This window comes from Pangasianodon hypophthalmus, chromosome 7, assembly GCF_027358585.1.
Source record: "Pangasianodon hypophthalmus isolate fPanHyp1 chromosome 7, fPanHyp1.pri, whole genome shotgun sequence".
Taxonomy (NCBI): domain Eukaryota; kingdom Metazoa; phylum Chordata; class Actinopteri; order Siluriformes; family Pangasiidae; genus Pangasianodon; species Pangasianodon hypophthalmus.
This window is the reverse complement of record NC_069716.1, coordinates 14,788,017-14,807,974: the sequence shown is the minus strand read 5'-3', so window position 1 is coordinate 14,807,974 and position 19,958 is coordinate 14,788,017. Positions and strand designations below refer to the sequence as shown.

At 37.6% G+C, this 19,958-nt stretch overlaps 1 protein-coding gene across 3 annotated transcripts in view; it reads left to right on the top strand.

Moving 5' to 3' along the window:
• The window catches only part of rnf145a (ring finger protein 145a), a 37,736-nt gene extending 18,219 nt beyond the window's left edge, over positions 1–19,517 (top strand). For all 3 annotated transcript variants that reach the window (XM_026918119.3, XM_034305997.2, XM_034305996.2), the window contains exons 3-11: positions 4,161–4,269; positions 5,773–5,864; positions 6,392–6,627; positions 8,068–8,243; positions 8,456–8,596; positions 10,187–10,369; positions 13,721–13,868; positions 14,760–15,116; positions 17,887–19,517. In XM_026918119.3, coding sequence (XP_026773920.1) covers positions 4,161–4,269; positions 5,773–5,864; positions 6,392–6,627; positions 8,068–8,243; positions 8,456–8,596; positions 10,187–10,369; positions 13,721–13,868; positions 14,760–15,116; positions 17,887–18,183 — 1,739 coding nt within the window. In that variant the 3' untranslated portion in view covers positions 18,184–19,517. The remainder of the gene's footprint in view (positions 1–4,160; positions 4,270–5,772; positions 5,865–6,391; positions 6,628–8,067; positions 8,244–8,455; positions 8,597–10,186; positions 10,370–13,720; positions 13,869–14,759; positions 15,117–17,886) is intronic.
• Positions 19,518–19,958: the final 441 nt, after the last annotated feature.

Here is a 19,958-nt window from a genome sequence, read left to right as displayed (position 1 = left end):
GAATCCACTGGCACGTTCTGCTTCTGCTGCTTGTGTTTAATGTTAACAATCTCTTATGGAGGCAGGTTGCTCATATTTCAGGGTTCTCCTTTAGTACTTAATTTTCTTAAAGCTTTATTATTATTTATTTTTGCATTTTTTGAAGCAGAAGTTACTTTGTGCAGTATTTGTATGCTATGTACGGACTAAAATGATCCAGACGAATTTGATGATAAAGTATAAAGTTTTTTACTTTCATTTTTTTGGGATTATAATTTTGTATGTGTGTGTGTGTGTGTGCGCACAAATGTACATGGTGAGATTGTGAACAGAAGGTGGGGTTAGACGAGAGGGTGAGCGGTTCAGCGATGTTAGACAGATAAAGCACTCCAGTGTTACACAACAATGGCAGTGGAGTAATTAAATTAAAATCTCTTGCCTTGCAGCACTCACACACTTACTCTCATTCATATTTGCACTCATTCATGCACACATGACAAATGGTTTCATACTCATACTTGCTGACATACACACATGAGCATGTACACTTATTTACACATGCACTCTTTGTATACAGTGCCTTGCATAAGTAATCACCCCTTGAACTTTTCCACATTTTATAACGTTACAACCTGGAACTGAAATGGATATAATTGGGACTATGTCATGAATCTGCAAAAATTAGCCCATAATATTGAAGTGGATTAGAAATTCAAGTTTGCAAAATTATTTACAAAAAAATAAAATTTAAAAGAAAAAAATGTGATATGATATTTTTTGCCAGATTGCCCAACCCTAGATAGACATTCTTGATTGCTTCTCTGATCAAACACCTTCCTTACCCAGTCAGTGACTTTTGGTGGACAGCCGTCTCTAGGCAGAGTCATGGTATGCCATATTTTTTTTCCCATGTTTTAATAATGAGTTTAATATTGCTCTGCGGGATGTCCAACATTCTTTTCCAGAACTTTGTGCCAGAATTGTTTTAATAGCTCCTTGTTCTTCATCATGCTGTTTGTTTAGGTATGTTCCCTAACAAACTCTGGTACTTTACAGGAAGAACTATATATCGAGATCATGTAAAACTTCATGCAACTGGACTCTAACTGATCCTGTGACTTGTGGTGAAATACTTATGCAATCATTTGCAAAGACACAACTTCTACATTTTTTTTAAAAATTATATATTCATTAGGGGTTACACAACTACAGATGTTACTTGTCTGGCAGTAACTTATGAAAATAGTCAGTTAGTTCTCTTTTCAATATTTAAAATGCGAACTGTTTCAGGACTAGTGCTGGGCAATCGGGCAAAAAATATATCACAATTTTTTCTTTTAAATTTTATGGGCTAATTTGTATAGATTCATGACACATAGTCCTGATTAAGTCCATTTCAATTCCAGGTTGTAACGCTACAAAATGTGGAAAAGTTAAAGGGGTGATTACTTACACAAGGCACTCTATACAAAGAGTGCACATGTTGCCATGTTTTCTGAGCCTTCATTTTATGGAGCTTTACCAGATTAAAGTCTGGTTCATCAAACATGCCATGTCTGAGCATTTTCAGCGCAACTGACAAATGTGTTTATCATGATGTACACAATCTCTCTGTAAAACCTGATTGTTGAGACATTTTAATTGTTCATGATAAAAGATCATCGTATTGCCCGCCCCTATTCAGGACATTACTATTTGTAGGCTCTTTTGTTTGTGTACAGATTTAAATTTTCAGCATCAGTGTGTTAGACTATATTATTAACAAGGAAAGTAAATGAATTGGTGCAATAAATGTGCAAATTAATAAATCTTTGTAGCATATTACACACTTACCAACTCTGAAAATGCACTCATGGACACACTGGTGGCTAATCTGAAATGACTGACTCTGAGCATTCAGTGTAGCATGGAAATTCCTTACAGCAGGGATTAACTTCATGCAAAGTGACATCAGAATGTTGATGGTTCATGAAAGCAAAAAGACAATGAACTTTTCTTAGTATAGTCTTGTGCTGTTGAGTGTAGAATTTGCTTCATCTAGTTTGAAGTATTTTCAAACTAACATAGTACATTCAGCCTGCATTCTTTACCATCTGCCTGCTTCTCCTTACTGTCTGCCTCACTGTTTTTCCTCCCCTGCCCAAGCCTAGATGACAGCTCTATGCAGCAGCAACTAGTGAGTGTATTAGCTGACTAATCTATGCAACGCCTAATATACGGTCATGGGAAAAAGAAAGTACACCATTTTTCTAAATAACAATTATGTGGTCCTCACCAACTTCTATAAACAAACGAATAACCTCAGGTGACAACAAAAAACCCAACCCATTTCAATATGTAGTAAGTTTTCCCCAAAAAAACCTGTAAAAACAGTAAACCAACATTCGAAAACAGATGGGTAAAAATAATTATACCCTTCCTACTTTCATAATCATTAAGAGAGTAATTAGCAGCAAGGTGTTACTAATGATTACTAATGAAATGCACAAGATTAGTTCATCGTGAAGAAGAGTGACTACAGAAGTGTGACAGTTTGGTGTTCAGGAGCACGCAGGTGTATATCTACATCATGCCAAGAAGAAAGGACACCAGCAGTGACCTCAGAGAAGCAATTGTTACTGCTCATCAATCTGGGAAGAGTTATAAGGCCATCTCCAAACAATTTGAAATTCACCATTCTACAGTGTGAAGGATTGTTTACAAATGGAGAGCCTTTAAGACCTTTGCCAATCTTCCTGGGAGTGGGTGTCCTAGCAAATTCAGTCCAAAGTCAGACTGCTTAATGCTCAGTGACATTACCAAAAAAAAAAAACAGCTACATCATGTGACCTACACGCCTCTGTAAGCACATTAAAGGTTTATGTTCATGACGGCACAATCATAAAAAGGCTGAACAAATATGGCTTTCATGGAAAGGTGGCTAGGAAATTCTTTTTGCAAAATTGCATCTGGACAAACCACAAAAGTTCTGGAACAATATCTGGGTAGATGAGACCAAGGTGGAGATCTTTGATCATGATGCACAGCGCCATGTTTGGCAAAATCTGGGAAGCTCGTCATTGAGACAGTGAAGAACTCCATTTTATAGCACACAAATCTTGAGACAAATGTAATGCCATCTGTCCAGCAGCTTAAGCTGAGCAGAAATTGGGTCATGCAACAGGACAGTGAACCCAAGCACCTGACAATCTGAATGGCTAAAGAAGGGGGGAAAAAGGTATTGGAATGGCCAAGTCAAAGTCCAGACCTCATCCCCATTAAGATGCTATGGTGGGATCTTAAGAGTGCTGTGCTTAAATGAATGCCCTCAGACATCAGTGAACTGAAGCAAAATTCTCCAAAACGATGTGCGAGACTGATATACTTCTACAGAATACATTTACTTCAAGTTATTGTTGCTACAAGTGTTTCTACAGGTCACTGAATTATAGAGTGTACTTATTTTTCCCTACATGGTTTTTGAATGTTGGTTTACTTCTTGGGAAAAAATGTTACATTACATTACATACGAAATCAGTAGGGTTTTTTTTTTTTTTTTTTTTTTGGTTGTCGCTTGAGGTTATTTGTTTATAGAGGTTTTTATTACCTCACAATTATTATTTAGGCTCTGATGAATAAAACCTTAGAATTGAAGGAAAGTGTACTTTTTTCCCCATGACTTTATATACCTGTACACACACTTGTACAAACAAACTGTTAATATCTCAAAAAAGTTGTCAAAAACTGGGAAGTGGAACTCATGAAAAGTTTGAATATGTTTGCATTAACCCCATGACACATGGGACAAGCTTTTCTATGTACCATACAGCAAGCATGAATACTAGTTGTGTACCTATCAAAGGGTGACAGATAGTGATTAATATTAAACTGTTGGTTGCCTATTTGTCATGTCCACATTTGAATGAGTACTCATTTGGATGTGTGTAACAAATGCATTGGCGTTGGTCCCTGTTCATCTGTAGTTGATTATTATCTTACTTTCAGTTTTTGTTCCCTGGTCTGCTTATGACCGTCTATCATGACCTCTGTAATGACCTTCTTTGCTTCCACAGTCATTTTGAATATGCTGCCCTCCCCAACCAGTCTTGCTATGCTGCCTCTCCACTGGAAGAAAGCTCCTTTGTGAGCTTGTATATAGGGATTGTATGCTTACACAGTTTTCTAACATAGCTCTCTCTCAGGCTATATTCTGAGTCTGGTTTTGCTGACCCTGCCTCGTCAGCGTCTTGTTCAGCTCTACCTGTACGTCCTCACTGCTCTACTGCTTTTCGCTGGACACCAGATTTCAAGGTAAGCTTCCAGGACAAGCATGTATGATTACTAAATATAATGACAATTTTAAACCATCTAACCCCCACCCAAGAATAAGGGCCAATTATGCTCCCTAGACCTGTTGCCACAGATGGATTTGGCATCATTGGGATTTGAACTGGACAATAGAGTGACTACTTAGACCATTGCCCTGCTCAAGAGCCCCATAGACCCTTATAGTCTAATAGATTGCCACAAGGTTGTGACCATGGAAACTTGGATTTGCAAAATACAAATTTTAGCCACACATGGCATGTAAATGAAAAGGAGTTGTTGCTGCCAGGGATTGTACTGCATAGTTTATTAGAGCACTGAACAAAAGCACTGGAAATACACAGAGCTAGAACAAAATGTAGTGAACTTCAGTATATATGGTGCCTTGCATAAGTATTCACCTCCCTGAACTTTTCCACATTTTGTACTGTTATAGCCTGAACTGAAATGGACGTAATAGAGATTATAGATCATGAATCTACATAAAATAGCCCCTAATATTAAATGGGGGTTGTAGTTGCAAAATTATTTACTTGGGCAAGGCACTGTACAACAAATTACTGCAGTGGATTTCAAAGATCAGGTCTAACCCTAGGGACAATATACTGGAACTTTTAACTTTTTTCCCTGCTCTACCACAACTCTATAAAGCTGGGTAGAATGCTGGTGCCCTGTGATAGTCTGGCATCCCATTCATGGTGTATTCCTACCTCCATATCCACAGCATCCCTGACCTGAGCAAAGTGGGTGCTGAATATGAATGAATGATGAAGGCTTTCTTGAGCTGAGCCTAGTGTTAAACAATACAACATTATGCATTATTTTGAGAACCAGCAAATTATTTTAATAGAAATGCTGAGAATGTTTAAGGCTAATGAAGCAAGAAGAACAGTGAGCACAGAGAGCAGAGGGTTTTTTTTGTGTGTGTGTGTGCGTGTGTGTGCGTGTGTGTGCGTGTGTGTGCGTGTGTGTGCGTGTGTGTGCGTGTGTGTGCGTGTGTGTGCGTGTGTGTGTGTGTGCGTGCAGTGTCACTTTAGATATCTGATGTCTGTTTAGTATTGGATTAAGAGAGAGCTTCTTATCCACATATTTTTGTAATGCGTTTCCCAAGTTTGGCAAAGTCATTACAGACAAATTGTAACTTAGCCCTCTGCCTCTGTTTACTGAATTATCTGCTGCTCCATACAGAACTAAACCTAGCTTGGTGTGAGTGTCTTATAAGACCGGAACAATATTGCTGTCTGACTAAAAGTTGAAGCGAGCTTCAACTTGCACTTTTATAAGAGAAGCTTGTGCAGTACAAGAAATGTAGTCAGCAAAAATATTTGTGGTTAAGTCATATGACTATAAAAGAAGTGATGCTTGATGGTGTTTTTGCTGGTTGAGGCATACAGTATGTTTTCAGTTCCTGGACTACACATGTTCAGTGCTGTGTGTTTTCAGTTTCAGGCACTAAGTGTGTCCTATGCTGTGTGCTCTTGGTTTCAGGGACTATGTACGTGGTGAGCTGGAGTCTGGGTATGAGGGCCCGCTCTACTTGGAGCCTCTGTCTATGAATCGCTTCACCACGGCCCTGATCTGTAAGAAACTTTAAAAATCTTTTGGCTCACGCATCCAGTGTCTCAGTGTGGCATTCCATCATGATGATCTCACTGTTTCAAACCTCATGAGCATTTTTTTTTGGTTTTTTGACTGAAGTTGAGCTGAAGATTTAGCTGGTATCAGCTGAGTTCATTCTCTGTTCCTTCTTAAGCAGGGTTTGCACCCAAAACTTCCCTCTTTCTTGTTTTTAATTTGTATTCCAAGCTTTCAACACTTTCACTCATACTGACCTCCCTCTGTCTCTCTCTGCTTCTCTCTTTCTCTCCGTTGTGCCGTCAGGCACCTCAGCAGTCATCTTAAGGTTTTCAATGCCTAATTAACTCACTTCCCTTAAATACTTTCTCTAGTGATAATGTGCCGTGCATTGGGAAACCCCAAATATACTTATTTAGTAAGGCTGCATTTTATACAGCTCAAATTATAACATAATTGTTATTGGTAATTTAATGACAGTTTGATGATTTCATTATTCCTTTGCTTTATTCTGAATGTTGCATTTGTGCAGGCCAGCTGGTGGTGTGTACTCTGTGCTCATGCGTCATGCAGACCAAGCGGATCTGGCTCTTTTCGGCCCACTTACTCCCCCTGGTGGCCAGATTGTGTCTCGTGCCTCTGGAGACCATTGTGTTTGTAAATCGCTTTGCCATGATTTTCACCGGACTAGAGGTCATCTACTTCCTAGCCTCTAACCTGCTAGTGCCTTTCAACCTCGCCAAGACTGCATACAGGGAGCTGGCACAGGTCAGGGAGCACAAATACACTCACTTCAAATGTAACCTACTGGGACATCAGACGAACTCCAATCACTGCACAATAAATCTCTAGTATTAAATTAAAACTAACAACATTGAATGAAATCATAGTATTAATCTGTGGCCTGAATGTAGTTAAAGTAGACATTATCTTAGCAGAATATTAAAGGTGAATAAATCTTTAGAACAGTACAGAATTGCTTTGAATGAACATGATTCGCACATGATTCAGACTCACTAGAAACCTCCATATTCTTTTCTATTTTAATACTATTTAAATTTTAGAATCTTTAATATTTATGGAAATCAGCTCTTCTGTTTGGGGGTCCACTTAATGCAAGTGAGAGACAGACATAGTGTGACAGGGATTAATCTCCATTTTGTTTCATATTTACAAAAAACCACTTAAATACACCCTTTCATTTTGTTCAGATCAAAGATATAATCTTTGTAATATAAATAATGATTTTTAATTCATGTTGACCCTAAACAGAACATAAATGGTGATATGTAGTAGGGCTGTCACAAATACTTGGTTATAATTGACTGGTCGATTATTAATAATCCTGAAGATTTTACGTAAATCAGTGACGCTGGTTTGAGAAACCAACAGAGCGAATGTTTCAACTCAGATTTTTACAGAGCGTATTTCATCCATTTCTGTCACCAGCTGTTTTAAAGTTTTTAACAGACTAGCAAAATTTCAGAAAGCAATTTCAGAGCACAAGCTCATCTGTAGAAGATGGAATGTTCTGGATGCAACAAAGGAAAATTTTGTTTACACTATTGTTTAACGTTTATTCGGTTAAACAAAGCCTGAACTTTGAACAGTATTACTGATTGAAACAGTATTAATCTGAATTTGATTAAACACGTGGAAAAATGTCACACCGTTTCATCAAACCGTTTCCGTAAACACAATCAGACCCGCCTCCCCGCCAACTAAGCAGCTTTTCCCGACACATAGCACCAAAGATACGCACAGCATGTTAGCTCGTGGGAGGACTGCATGCTAGTGTGTACCCATGCTCCCTCTCTGCGTTGTGAAACAAATATGCATTAATGAAGAAGTATAAATTGGGATTAACAGGTACTTAAGTAGTTTTTTTTTTTTTTTTTTTTTTAAAGAGATTAAGAGTTTGCTATTTTTAATTTGTCTTTTCTTTACAGTAAGTAATAAGTAGTATTTTTTTATTAAGGAAAGCCATGTATTATTAAAAAAAATCTAATTTTGTTAACGCATTTTGAAAAATGCAGTAATTGTTGGGAATTTCTTTAACAATTGTTAACAGTTGTTTGGACAGGTCGGTTTTAAGACGCCATATGATATCGACTACTTGATTATAAATAGAAGGAAATGGTCAACTAATCGATTAAATAATTGATAGTGACAGCCCTAATGTGTAGGCTTTTCTATGTGTGGTTCCAGGTGGTGGAGGTGTATGGGCTTCTGGCCCTTGGCATGTCTCTGTGGAATCAGCTTGTTTTGCCCGTGCTGTTCATGTGCTTCTGGCTAGTTCTGTTTGCTCTGCAAATCTACACCTATTTCAGCACCCGGGACCAGCCCACTTCCAGGGAGAGGTTGCTTTTCCTCTTTCTCACCAGGTAAGTGTTGGTTACCCAGTCATTTTCATTCAGAATCTTTCACATTATAAAGGAAATTGTTTCTGCTTTTTGTGGATAAGTAGATCTATTATGTAAAGATAGATGGTTTCATAGTCTCCCAAAGGGGCTTAGTTCAGTGTTAAGATGGAACATTTTATGAACTGAATGACTTCAAACTTGGTCAGACATGTTCTTGTTTTTGTGTTTTGCAGTATTGCAGAATGCTGTAGTACCCCATACTCTCTGCTTGGACTGGTGTTCACTGTGTCATTTGTAGCTCTGGGTGTGCTTACTCTCTGCAAGTTCTACCTGCAAGGCTACAGGGCCTTCATGAATGATAACACAATGCACAGGTGCCATGCTCTTATTTGATCTTTGCTCTCTTTCTCCCTCCATTACTCTTTTTAAATCTTTATTTATTTATTTATTTTTGAGCTCTTCCACTATATTTTTAATCATTCTTGTCCCAGACCCATCTTTACCCAGTCCTGTCAGCATCAGTTAATTAAGCCTAACTACTGGCAGACAGTGATTATATGTACAAAAGCAACCACTGTAAAACTTTTTGCAAAAGCTTGCTGCAAATCCCCTTCACATATAGCTGTGGGTCTGCAGAGAGCAGACGATCAGACTGCTTTAATGCTGTTTTATTCTTTCAGCAGTAAGTGTAGCATGAACTGCAGTTCCTAAAATTTTCATGTCTGTAGTGACACAGGCAGGCACATGGTCTACAGGCAGTGGTGCCTAGCACAACAATCATCATTACACCATTTTGACGCACTCTCTCACTGCTTGAGTATGGATTTTTCAAGCATAGATTAGGCATCACATTCCTCAACCAAAAGAAGAGCGACCAAGGGTCTCTTAAATACTTCTGACAAGAAATGGAGACAAAGATCCCAAATAAAGAATTCTGAATTCTTTAATACAGTAATTATTTGATTAAAATATACCCTGCCATTCAAAAGAATTAGAACACTGTGTATTTAAGCATTTTTAAATGACCTTACTGTAAATAAAATTTTAAAATCTAACTAAGGAATTTGGTATAAGTGAATTGAGAATTATGAATTGGTTATTACTAAATGTTTGGTATTAATGGAAGAATCAAAATCTAATCAGAAAAGGCCAAAATCTTTTATACATTTTATTACATTTAATCCAATTTATTATTATTATTATTATCATCATCATCCTCTCGGACAATATTTCTTTTCAGACATGTAGGGACACACAGGCAGACATACAAACAAATTAGGTGGACATTAGTAGTGTGGGCTTCTTAGTCCTATATGAAATGTGATCAATGTGATGTGTATGTAGGAATGATGAGTGTATATCACAATATATTCCTAAGCAGACCTATCCAAACCAACATAACAGCCCCTGGTTAGAAAACGAGCAATCAGAATGCCAAACTATCTCACTATCTGACCTGCCAATTTTTTAGTACATCAATAAAAATGTACTAAAAATATACTAAAGATATCTACAAAGACATTACTTTCGAAACCTTATAAACAAATATTTAAGTAAGGGTGCGCGTTATTGACAAAAATCTTGATATTTTCTGGGATTTTGTTAATAACGATAAGTAGACGATATTTTACATCCTTCAAACACAAGACTTTTGTGTAGACGATATTTTACATCCTTCAACACAAGACTTTTACAATCTCACACTTGTTCATATGATATTTATTGTTGCTTACTAATGACATTAACAGAAGCAACATATTTACGGAAAAGATATTTTATTTACTTAAAACTGAAGCGTTCAAATAAAAACAATACAAAAACATTGAAATTACCAGTATTATTGAGATCATATTTCATTGACTGAAATATTTTCGTCATTCTACTAATCCTTAAATAATTCTCAATTCATCCTCTCTTTGTTGCTGTCTGGTTTCTCTCAATTTTTTTCTTTCTCTGTCTGTTAGGGGAATGACTGAGGGAATCACGCTGTTGATTCTGGCAGTTCAGACTGGTCTAATTGAGCTCCAGGTCATCCACCGAGCCTTCCTTCTCAGTATCATTCTCTTCATTGTGGTTGCTTCCATTTTGCAGTCCATGCTGGAGATCGCTGACCCCATAGTGCTGGCACTAGGGGCATCCAGAGATAAGTAAGCTTTTTCTCACAAAATGCACAGAAACGGTAGTATGCTTAAGCCTCATTTCCACTGTAAGGCCAAATGGTTATAGCTGTAGCGACAAACCATTTCCATGTTGGTGTGGGCTTGTTGAGTGTGGGATTGTTGACTTGGAAACCATTTCTTAAAAAATTTCTGTAGATTAGTGCAAAAAAAAAAAAAAAAAGTGGGCCTCCCCTGTGGATGCTTGCACACACGTATATACATAAGTATATGATATAATAATATACAGGATGTCAGAAAAGTCAGAAACTAATGGGAATATGTTGAGCAAATAAGTAGATTCGTATATGTTGAGCAAAATTTCTCAAAAAGTGGCTGAAGATGATGTGTAGAGCATAAGCATGAATTTATAGAGCAAATGTTGTAAGTAGTAAATACTAATTAGGTATATGTAGTTTTACTCTGATTGCTTCAGTAATGCTTCACATTATTATAACTGAATATAGGCTACCATTTCTATCACTGGTAAGGCAATACTTATTTTTGTTGTATCAAAGATTTATCGTACTGAGACATCACCATATTGTGTCACATGATACAAATTTGATTCTTGTATCATTTAACTCCTAGGCTGCATGAAATCTAATATCCTCTGAAGAGTTCTGTAAGACATGTCATTGTAGTTTGAGAGAGACAAACAACAAAAGGTGAAATAGTTCAAGGAAGCTCAAAACTCGTGTTGTGTTAACATTAGAGTGGACTGTGAGCTCTGGTCAAATCCATTGCAGATTAGTGTGAGGGACTGAATTTTATCTATGAACTCTGCAGATCATGTTTGTTTGTAGAGCAGTATTTGTTTGATTGCTGTTGTTTTTTTTGTTTTTTTTTTCCTCCATATTACGGTTGTTTGTTTTCTTGGTTACCATTAACCTGAAATTCAGTGTGCTGTGGTCTTTTCATGATCTCTTCAGAGCTTAAATTCACATAGAATGACTGTCAGAATACAGTGTCCCCCAAACCCTTACACCGAATGATTTTTTTTTTTATATAAATACCTGCTCTGAAGAGAATAACAGCACTGAGTCTCTTCTTAACAAGGTTTAACAAGGTTTGGGACACTTGTAGATGCATAACAGTTTGTGCATGTGGACTTCCCTCTCCAGTTCAGGCCACAGCTTTTCAGTAGGGTTCAAACCTGAAGACTGATATGGTCATTGTAAAACCCAATTTTTTTTGAGCCAACTCTCACTCGTTATGAAGTGCTAGCCATTACAAAATTTGGCCCAGATGTGTTTCGTGACTTGCTGTGCCCCCTTTTTGGAAATACTTTTTCCTTATTAACTTAAAGTATACATGATATGCAGTCAAAATTGGCTTACCTGTAATGTGTTCAATGGCCAAAAAAAAAAGCTTTTTCAGGGTACATGTGTTTGACACCCCCCCCCCCCCCCCCCCCCCCTGAACTTTACTTCTGTTAACCTATATCAAGCTGCTGCAAATTTTGTGTTAATAGGTATAGTTAATAGGTGTTCACTGTTATTATTACTGTAAGGTGGATTATGCAGTTAATTTTTCCTGGAATTGTATGTATGATGTAGATTCTGATGCAATTTACAGTGGAAAACAATTCTACACACCCCTGGTAAAATGGCAGGTTTCTGTGATATAACAAAAATGAAACCAAGATAAATCATGTTGGAGGTTTTTCCACTTATGTGAAATGATAATGTAGAAAAATTAAGTGGAACAACAAACAAACATTTTCAAGAAAAATAGGAAAATTAAAATTACAATAACCTGGTTGCATAAGTATACACACCTTTTTATAAGTAGGAATGCAGCTGTGTTCAGAATGAACCAATCACATTCAATTTCATGCTCAAAAGTAATTATCATACAGTTGTCATCAATGAAATTATTCTGATTAACCCCAGATAAAGACCAGCTGATTCTGTAGGATTTTCTTGACATCTTCTTGGTTTCATCTGACTGCTGAAGCCATGGTCTGCAAAGAGCTTACAAAGTATGCAAGGTATCTCACTTGTCGAAAGGAATTGATCAGGAGAGGGGTATAAAAGAATTTCCAAAACATTAGCTATACCATGAAACACTGTGCAAGCCATCATCTACAAGTGTATAATATAAGGGACCACAGTGACGTTACCAAGAACAGAATGCCCCTCCAAATTTTACAAAAGGACAAGACAAAAACTTACCAGGGAGGCTGCCTAAAGACCTATGGCAACGTTAAAGGAGCTGCAGGAATGTCTGGGCTATGGGGTAAGGTGGCTAGATAGAAGCCCTTGCTCACAAAAAAACCCATCCAAACTCAACTAAATCACCTCAAATCATGTGGCAAAATGTGATATGCTCTGATGAGACAAAGTCCAAAAGGTGTAATAATTCCATAATTCCAAAAGGTATGTTTGGTACAAAAAAAGCACATTACCAAAAGAACACCATACCCACGATGCAGCATGGTGGTGGCAGCATGATGCTTTAGGGCTGCTTCAGCCAGAACTGGGGCTTTTATCAAAGTAGATGGAATCATGATTTTAGTGCAAAACCTTCAGGTGTGACTAGTAATCTAAAGATGAAAAGGAGTTTCACCTTTCAGCCCGACAGTGACCCAAAGCACACATCCAAATCTACAAAGGAATGGCTTAGCAAAAGAAAATCAATGTTTTTGAATGTCCTAGACCTGAATCCAGCTAAAAATCTGTGGGGAGACCTGAAGCGGGCTGTGCACAGGAGATGCCCTTACAATTTGATGGATCTATAATGTTTTTGTAAGATACAGTGGGGAAAATATTGCCAAGTCAAGCTGTGCCAAGCTGATAGACTCTTACACACACAGACTGAGTGCTGTAATAAAATCAAAAGGGTGCTTCAACTAAATATTAGTTCAGGGGTGTACACACTTATACAGGTTATTCTAGTTTTTTTTTATTTTTATCTTTTTTTCTCTGAAATGTCAGTTTAGTTTTCACTGGCATTGTACAGGTTGTAATTTTTGCATTAAAGTTGGAAAGGTTCTGATATGATTTATAATTCTTTTTTTTACATCACAAAAGACCTGCTTTTCTAACAGGGCTGTGTAGACTTTTTATCTCCATTGTAGGTATTGCATCATCTTCAAATTTGAGTTTCCATGTTATCTAGTGTTGTTCTTTCCATTAAGTAGCACCACTTCTCCAGCCTAGTAAATACATTTATCAATCCCCGGAGAACACACTGAGAGTATCAGCTTTGTGAGATTGCATCTGCATGTGCACTTTAAAACTTTAATGCACCAACTTTTCACGTCAACTATTTTCGTTAATCCCCTGCCTGTCTCAGTCATTCTGTTTGTAATGCTTGTTCTTTTTTTCTTCTTTGCAGGAGCTTGTGGAAACACTTCCGTGCAGTTAGTCTTTGCCTGTTTCTACTCGTATTCCCAGCTTACATGTCCTACATGATCTGCCAGTTCTTCCACATGGACTTCTGGCTTCTCATCATCATCTCCTCCAGCATCCTTACATCTTTGCAGGTAGATTGTGCATACACTTTTATACACACACACACACACATTAATGGGTATTTGATGTGTGTGAAAACAAATTTACTGTTTGGTCGTCTGTCTGAGATTCTTGTTAATGTCTAGAACAAGTGTCTGCATATTTGTAGGATTTATGTGAACTTATCATTGTAACCAGCAGATAAATTAATTAGATTTTGGAATTGATCCAGACAGTATCAAAGTCACAGCAAAGTGATGTAGTTTTGCTTCATTAACTTTCTTCCTGTTGGTCATACAAAGATGTTAATTGCACGTTCATGTACACGAGCCCACAGCTCATTTTTGCCGTGTGTCTGTTCACCCGTGTGTCTGTCAGAGATTCAAGATTCTTGTTCGCATGATATCTCAAGAACGAGTGGTTGGATGTTTGTAGGATTTATACGAAATTATCACTGTAACCAGCAGAGGAAATGGTTAGATTTTGAAATTGATCCAAACAGTGTCAAGGTTTCAGCAAGGTCAAATGTCTGAAAGAGTTTCCTTCATCTTTGAAGCCTATTTTGAGGCTAGTTATGGCATACAAGTTAGTAACAAGAAAGACTAGACGTGTTGGTTTGGCATGTGTTAGTTTACACAGGTTACATGCATAACTCTAAAACATTTCTTCAGGTAAGTGTAATACAGTGTATCCATATCTTTACAGTTAATTACCCATCACAAATCTAAGCTTGGTCATGTGTGAGCTCTAAAGCAATTAAGTTTTGATTAATAATCATCCTATGATCCTGCCCTGAATTTGTCAAGTTCATTTGAGGAAGTGCAACTGATAAATTATAAATGCCAGTATTTTCTTTACTGTACATTCCATTACACTTGGAGTTTGAATACTCCTTACCTTTGTCCTCCTCCCTGTTTCCCCAGGTGTTGGGCACACTGCTGATCTATGTGCTCTTCATGGTGGAGGAGTTGCGCAAGGTGCCGATGGAGAACATGGACGACGTGATCTACTGCGTGAACGGCACCTACCGGATGCTGGAGTTTGTGGTAGCTCTGTGTGTGGTGGCATATGGCGTTTGTGAGACAGTGTTTGGTGAATGGACTGTGATGGGCTCCACTATTGTACTTGTACACTCCTACTACAATGTGTGGCTGCGGGCACAGCTGGGTTGGCAAAGCTTTTTACTCCGTCGCGATGCCGTCAACAAGATCAAGAGCCTGCCTACAGCCTCTGAACAGCAGTTGCAGCAACACAATGACATCTGCTCCATCTGCTATCAGGTAAGAGTGGGTATGAAGTTATATCATTAGGAATTCAAATTTGAAATATTTCGGTATTGGGGGGGAAAAAATGATGTTTTGTGTTCCTGATGTTACAGTGGATAATTGAATTGATCTAGATGCAATTAAAATAGAAATTTTAGTACTGTAATACTTGTTTAGTGAAAGCATGACAAAGTGTTTTTCTCTTCTCCTGAAAAGTGCCTTGACAGCATCTTGTCAGTCTTATAGTGTATTCTTCCGTGCAGTGCAGTACAATCCAGAATGCGAGCCCACAAATTTGTTGGCATTTAATTGCCAAGTGACCTATACTGCTACGAAATATTGTGCTGAATGTAGTGACTGCTCTTGTCAAAGTACTAATAATGCTGAACAGGGCCATATGGGTGAAGCTAGAAATACTGTACACCACTGATCAAACACATGGTGGTGTTTCGTTCATGAATGAATGGTGTTTTTAAACGAATCTTTAAAGTGAACAAATCATTTTCGTTCACTTCCATGTACTGACTCATATTTTTCGTTCCCTTAAGTTCTTCCCATATAAAACACGTGAGTTCTTTGCCATTTGAAGACTGCATTAGAGGACAGGCTGTGAAGTAGCATATCATTGGTTGGACGTATTGAACGAATACGCCCCTTACTTTGAGTCTGAACGAGAGTGGTTGACCTGCTGATTCTGAGCGAACTGGTACTTGCAGTTCATAATCCCCTATACACAAATGTGTTGTTCATAGCATAATCTGCTATACATGAATGTGTAAAACTGATGGCTATTTTTTTAAATTATTGTAGCATTGAAAACTGCTTCATACATGTATGTAAAAAATGTTTATTTTTTTCAAATTACATTCGCATCCTCATTTGTGAACACTCTCAAAACTAGCCTGCACTGACTGAAATGTCATCTTGCAAAATAAATTCACCCAACTTTCTCTTTGTGGATTGGACATGCCAATTTTAATAAATCATAACGTTAAAAATTGGCTCTTGAAAACCTTGGCATTTTAAATTAATGTATTGAGTGAATGAAACAATGACTTACTCATAATGTCTTTTAAAAAAAAAAAAAAAAAAAAAAAAAAACACTCATTGGCTCCACTTACTGGTGTAATGATGTAACTTACAGATAGGGTCACTGAACTAATCAGTGAATGAATCTGAGCGAATCTTTTTGGTCAGAAGATTTGAGTCACGGGGATGAATCGAAATTACCGCTGCTACAAACAAGTCACCTTGAAAATATCACTGGCTAGAAACAATTTTTCAGTGAACAGTATGGCACAGTGATGTAGAGGTGTGTATCAGAATCATGTTTTTACTCTTGTGTGGACAGGCAAGCACACAGGCATCATTTGTTCCTCTTCAGTAAATGCTTAATCTTGGTCAGGGTCACTGTGGTTTAACATCATATACATTTCCTGTGGAGGAAACAAAGAAAGTTCATTAGGAAAATATTGTTAACATGTACAAACAAAATAGGTTTGGTAACAGGCAGAATTGGAGAGGCCCCATCAGGGTCACCTTGAGTGACTGTAGACCAGCCAAAATAAACTTAGTTCTTAAAAGATTTACTTAAAAGAAAAATGTCTATAAACAACAAACAGATGTGACAAAACAGGGTAGTATTGTAAGTAACAAAACAGAGGAATCCTTAATTAACTGAGGTGGGCATGTACACACAAATATTCAGAGAACAAAGGAAAAACATGCACCAAAATCTAAGAAAACCAAGTGACAATTTCAAGAAAACCAAGTGACAATTTCAAGAAAACCAAGTGACAATTTCAAGAAAACCAAGTGACAATTTCATGACACAGAATCCAAACAGAGCAAAAGATCACAAATCGAGGCAAAGGCCTAGCAAACAAAAAGGCAAGTAACATACAAATCTTCTTAATGTAACAAAAGGCTAGGAACCCCAGAACTGAGCAAGGAACTGAGCACAAAGCAGGGTTTAAATAGGCACAACACAAGTCAAGCTAACAGAAAGTTGCTATAGAAAGTAACGCAAAAAACATGAAAATGTCCCCATCTAGGGCCCAAAACAAAGAAATGCAGGCTGTGAATACACAAGGGGGATGGAAACAACCAAGCTTTACAGCAATCCTCAGCAGTAAAATAGTGATTTATTTACTGGGGCTGACAAAACTGAACACTTTTATCAAAATGTGCTACATTATAAAAACATGCTAAAAATTCATAGATGTGATGCAAACTCAGAAATAGATACAGACACGGCCATAAATATTTGGATATTGACAAAATTATTTGTCAATGTCCAAATATTTATGGCCCTGTCTGTATCTATTTGAATTCTTGAAATCCCCCCTTGGAATTCATGTTAAAAAAAAAAAAAAAACAAATAGAAAATTATTAGGAAAGAAAAAAATATTTAGCTCCCTTACCCTATGAAAGCCCTTTCTCACTTTAAAAAAAAAAAAAAAAAAAAAAAAATCTAGGTACTTTAACATAGTATTAGTTAAGGAGTGTGCACACTTGAGCAATTAGGTTATTCTAAGTTTTTTCTTTTTTTGGTTCCCCTTAAACATTTCCATTTGTTTTTCAGTTGTGTTGGTTGATAAATCACATTAAAGGTGGAAAAAGATCTGACATGATTTATCTTGATTCCATTTTTTGCATCACAAAAATCTGCCGAGGTGTGTAGACTTCATATCCACTGCTCTGCCATGACTGTCGTGCTTTATCCCGCTAAGCTCAGTAGTTGCTGAAGGAATAATAATCCATGACATTTCTCTTTTTCCTTTAGGACATGACTTCAGCTGTCATCACACCATGTAATCACTTCTTCCATGCTGGCTGTTTGAAGAAGTGGCTGTATGTGCAGGAAGCCTGCCCTCTGTGCCACAACCAGCTAAAGAGCTCGGGACAACGGGAGGGCGGTATGGATGTGCCGCCACAACCTGATGCCACCATCCAGGAGGCCCAGCCCGAGGCACCCATGCCTGCCTCAGCTTCAGCGGAGGTGGAAAATGGCGAGGAAGGGGAAGTGGAGGCCAGCACTCCTGCTGAGACTGAGCTTCCTCCGTCCTCTTCCACAGGCTAATGGCTGCTCTTGCCAGGCTGTCAGCCCAGAAATGAGCCACACCCCCTCTGATGTCATACTCAGTAAATGCTGGCCAAAGGAGGCGAAATGTTTCTGAATATGGGATTCGGTGGGTAGCAGCGTTACTGATGTGGTAGCTGTAGGACCTGTGTGCCCAACAGACATCCTTACAATCAAACACTCCATATTATGTCCTTTGTACTTTTCTGTAAACCTGTTGCTGCTTTTACAACTTCCATTTCTGTTCATTGCAGTGGCATTTTGCTAATAGGAATGCCTGAACACTTACCCCCAAATACATACAAACATCAGCTTGCAAACCTGCGCCACTTCCATGTCTATCCAAGGCCTAGAGGACTACAAATGGGTTCTAGACCCATCAACTGTTACAAAACCGTTTACCAAACTGAATGTGACCATGTGTCCCTTAGACAGTGCATTGGTGCGCTATATGCACCCAGTACATATTCACTAGCACGCTTTTAGTATCCACAAATAGCAGTAGTGATATGGGTTATTTTTTTTTTGTTTTGTTTTGTTTTGTTTTTTGTTTTTATAGTTTATATATATATATATATATATATATATATATATATATATATATATATATATATAAAATATAAAAAAAATCTCTGTATATGCCACTGCATTTGCACTAATGTAACACAAAAGCAATGCTCCAAAGTTGTCTTGTCAGGTACCAAATATTTTGGTGTATATGCGCATTGAAACAAGTTCTAGATATGAAATATAGTTAGTACATAGTGTAAATGTCTTTGTAAAACTGTTTTAATATGCAAACATACAGTGTTAAGGAGCACCAGGTTGTGTGAAGTGGCTGAGGCTTGCATGAGCACTTTTAATGGCCTTGTGTGGTCAAAGTGGGAAAAGCTAAAGGCCATGGATGTGAACTGGTGACAGTAGATGACCAAACTCCCTTTCATCAGTATTATTTGGCATTTATTGCATTTGTGAGCATGAATACATTTAACAATGTATGAGCAAACTAAGCAATGCCGCTTTTATTTATTTTGCAACTTAACTAATTTCTACAAAATGACACTTGGCTTAGAGGGAAAGGAATTTTTACATTTATTAAAGGGGGGTGGGATTTTTTTAAAGAATGATTCAGACATATTTTGCCACTGTAACTGAGAATGAAGAGCCTGATCCTTGCATCATTCTGATTTCGTTTTCTATGTTGCTATTTTACTACATGACTATGTGAAATGATGTCCTGAGCGAGCTGACTACTGGATTGCAACTGAGCTCAGTAAAATATGCCTGAGGTTTGACAATGAATGTGAGAATAAATCAAAACCTACAATATGAAACCTTTTTCTTGGTCCGCCATCATTATGCATCTTGGGCATTTTGAAATTGCAGCAAGACCTTGTGGATACTATAAGCCATGTGTGATGAATTGAGCAGATAGACACACCTGCAGACATGGAGGTACGTTCTGTACTTGAATGGTGAAGTAATGGTGAACTACTCGATTATTAAAAAAATCCTCGATGAAAATGTTACAGTAAAATATTTGGCAAATGACACTGGAAACTAACAGATTGAATATGTTTAAACTGAGATTTTTACAGAACTTTTGTCATCCGTTAACTTCACAAGCTGTTTTAAAGTTTTTAGTGGTCTACACTTTCCGAAAGCAGTTTCAGAGCACAAGCTCATCTATAAAAGATGGAATGTTCTGAATGCGATGAGGGAAAAATTTATCGTTTACACTTTATTGTTTAGCATTTTATTGTTTACACTTCAGA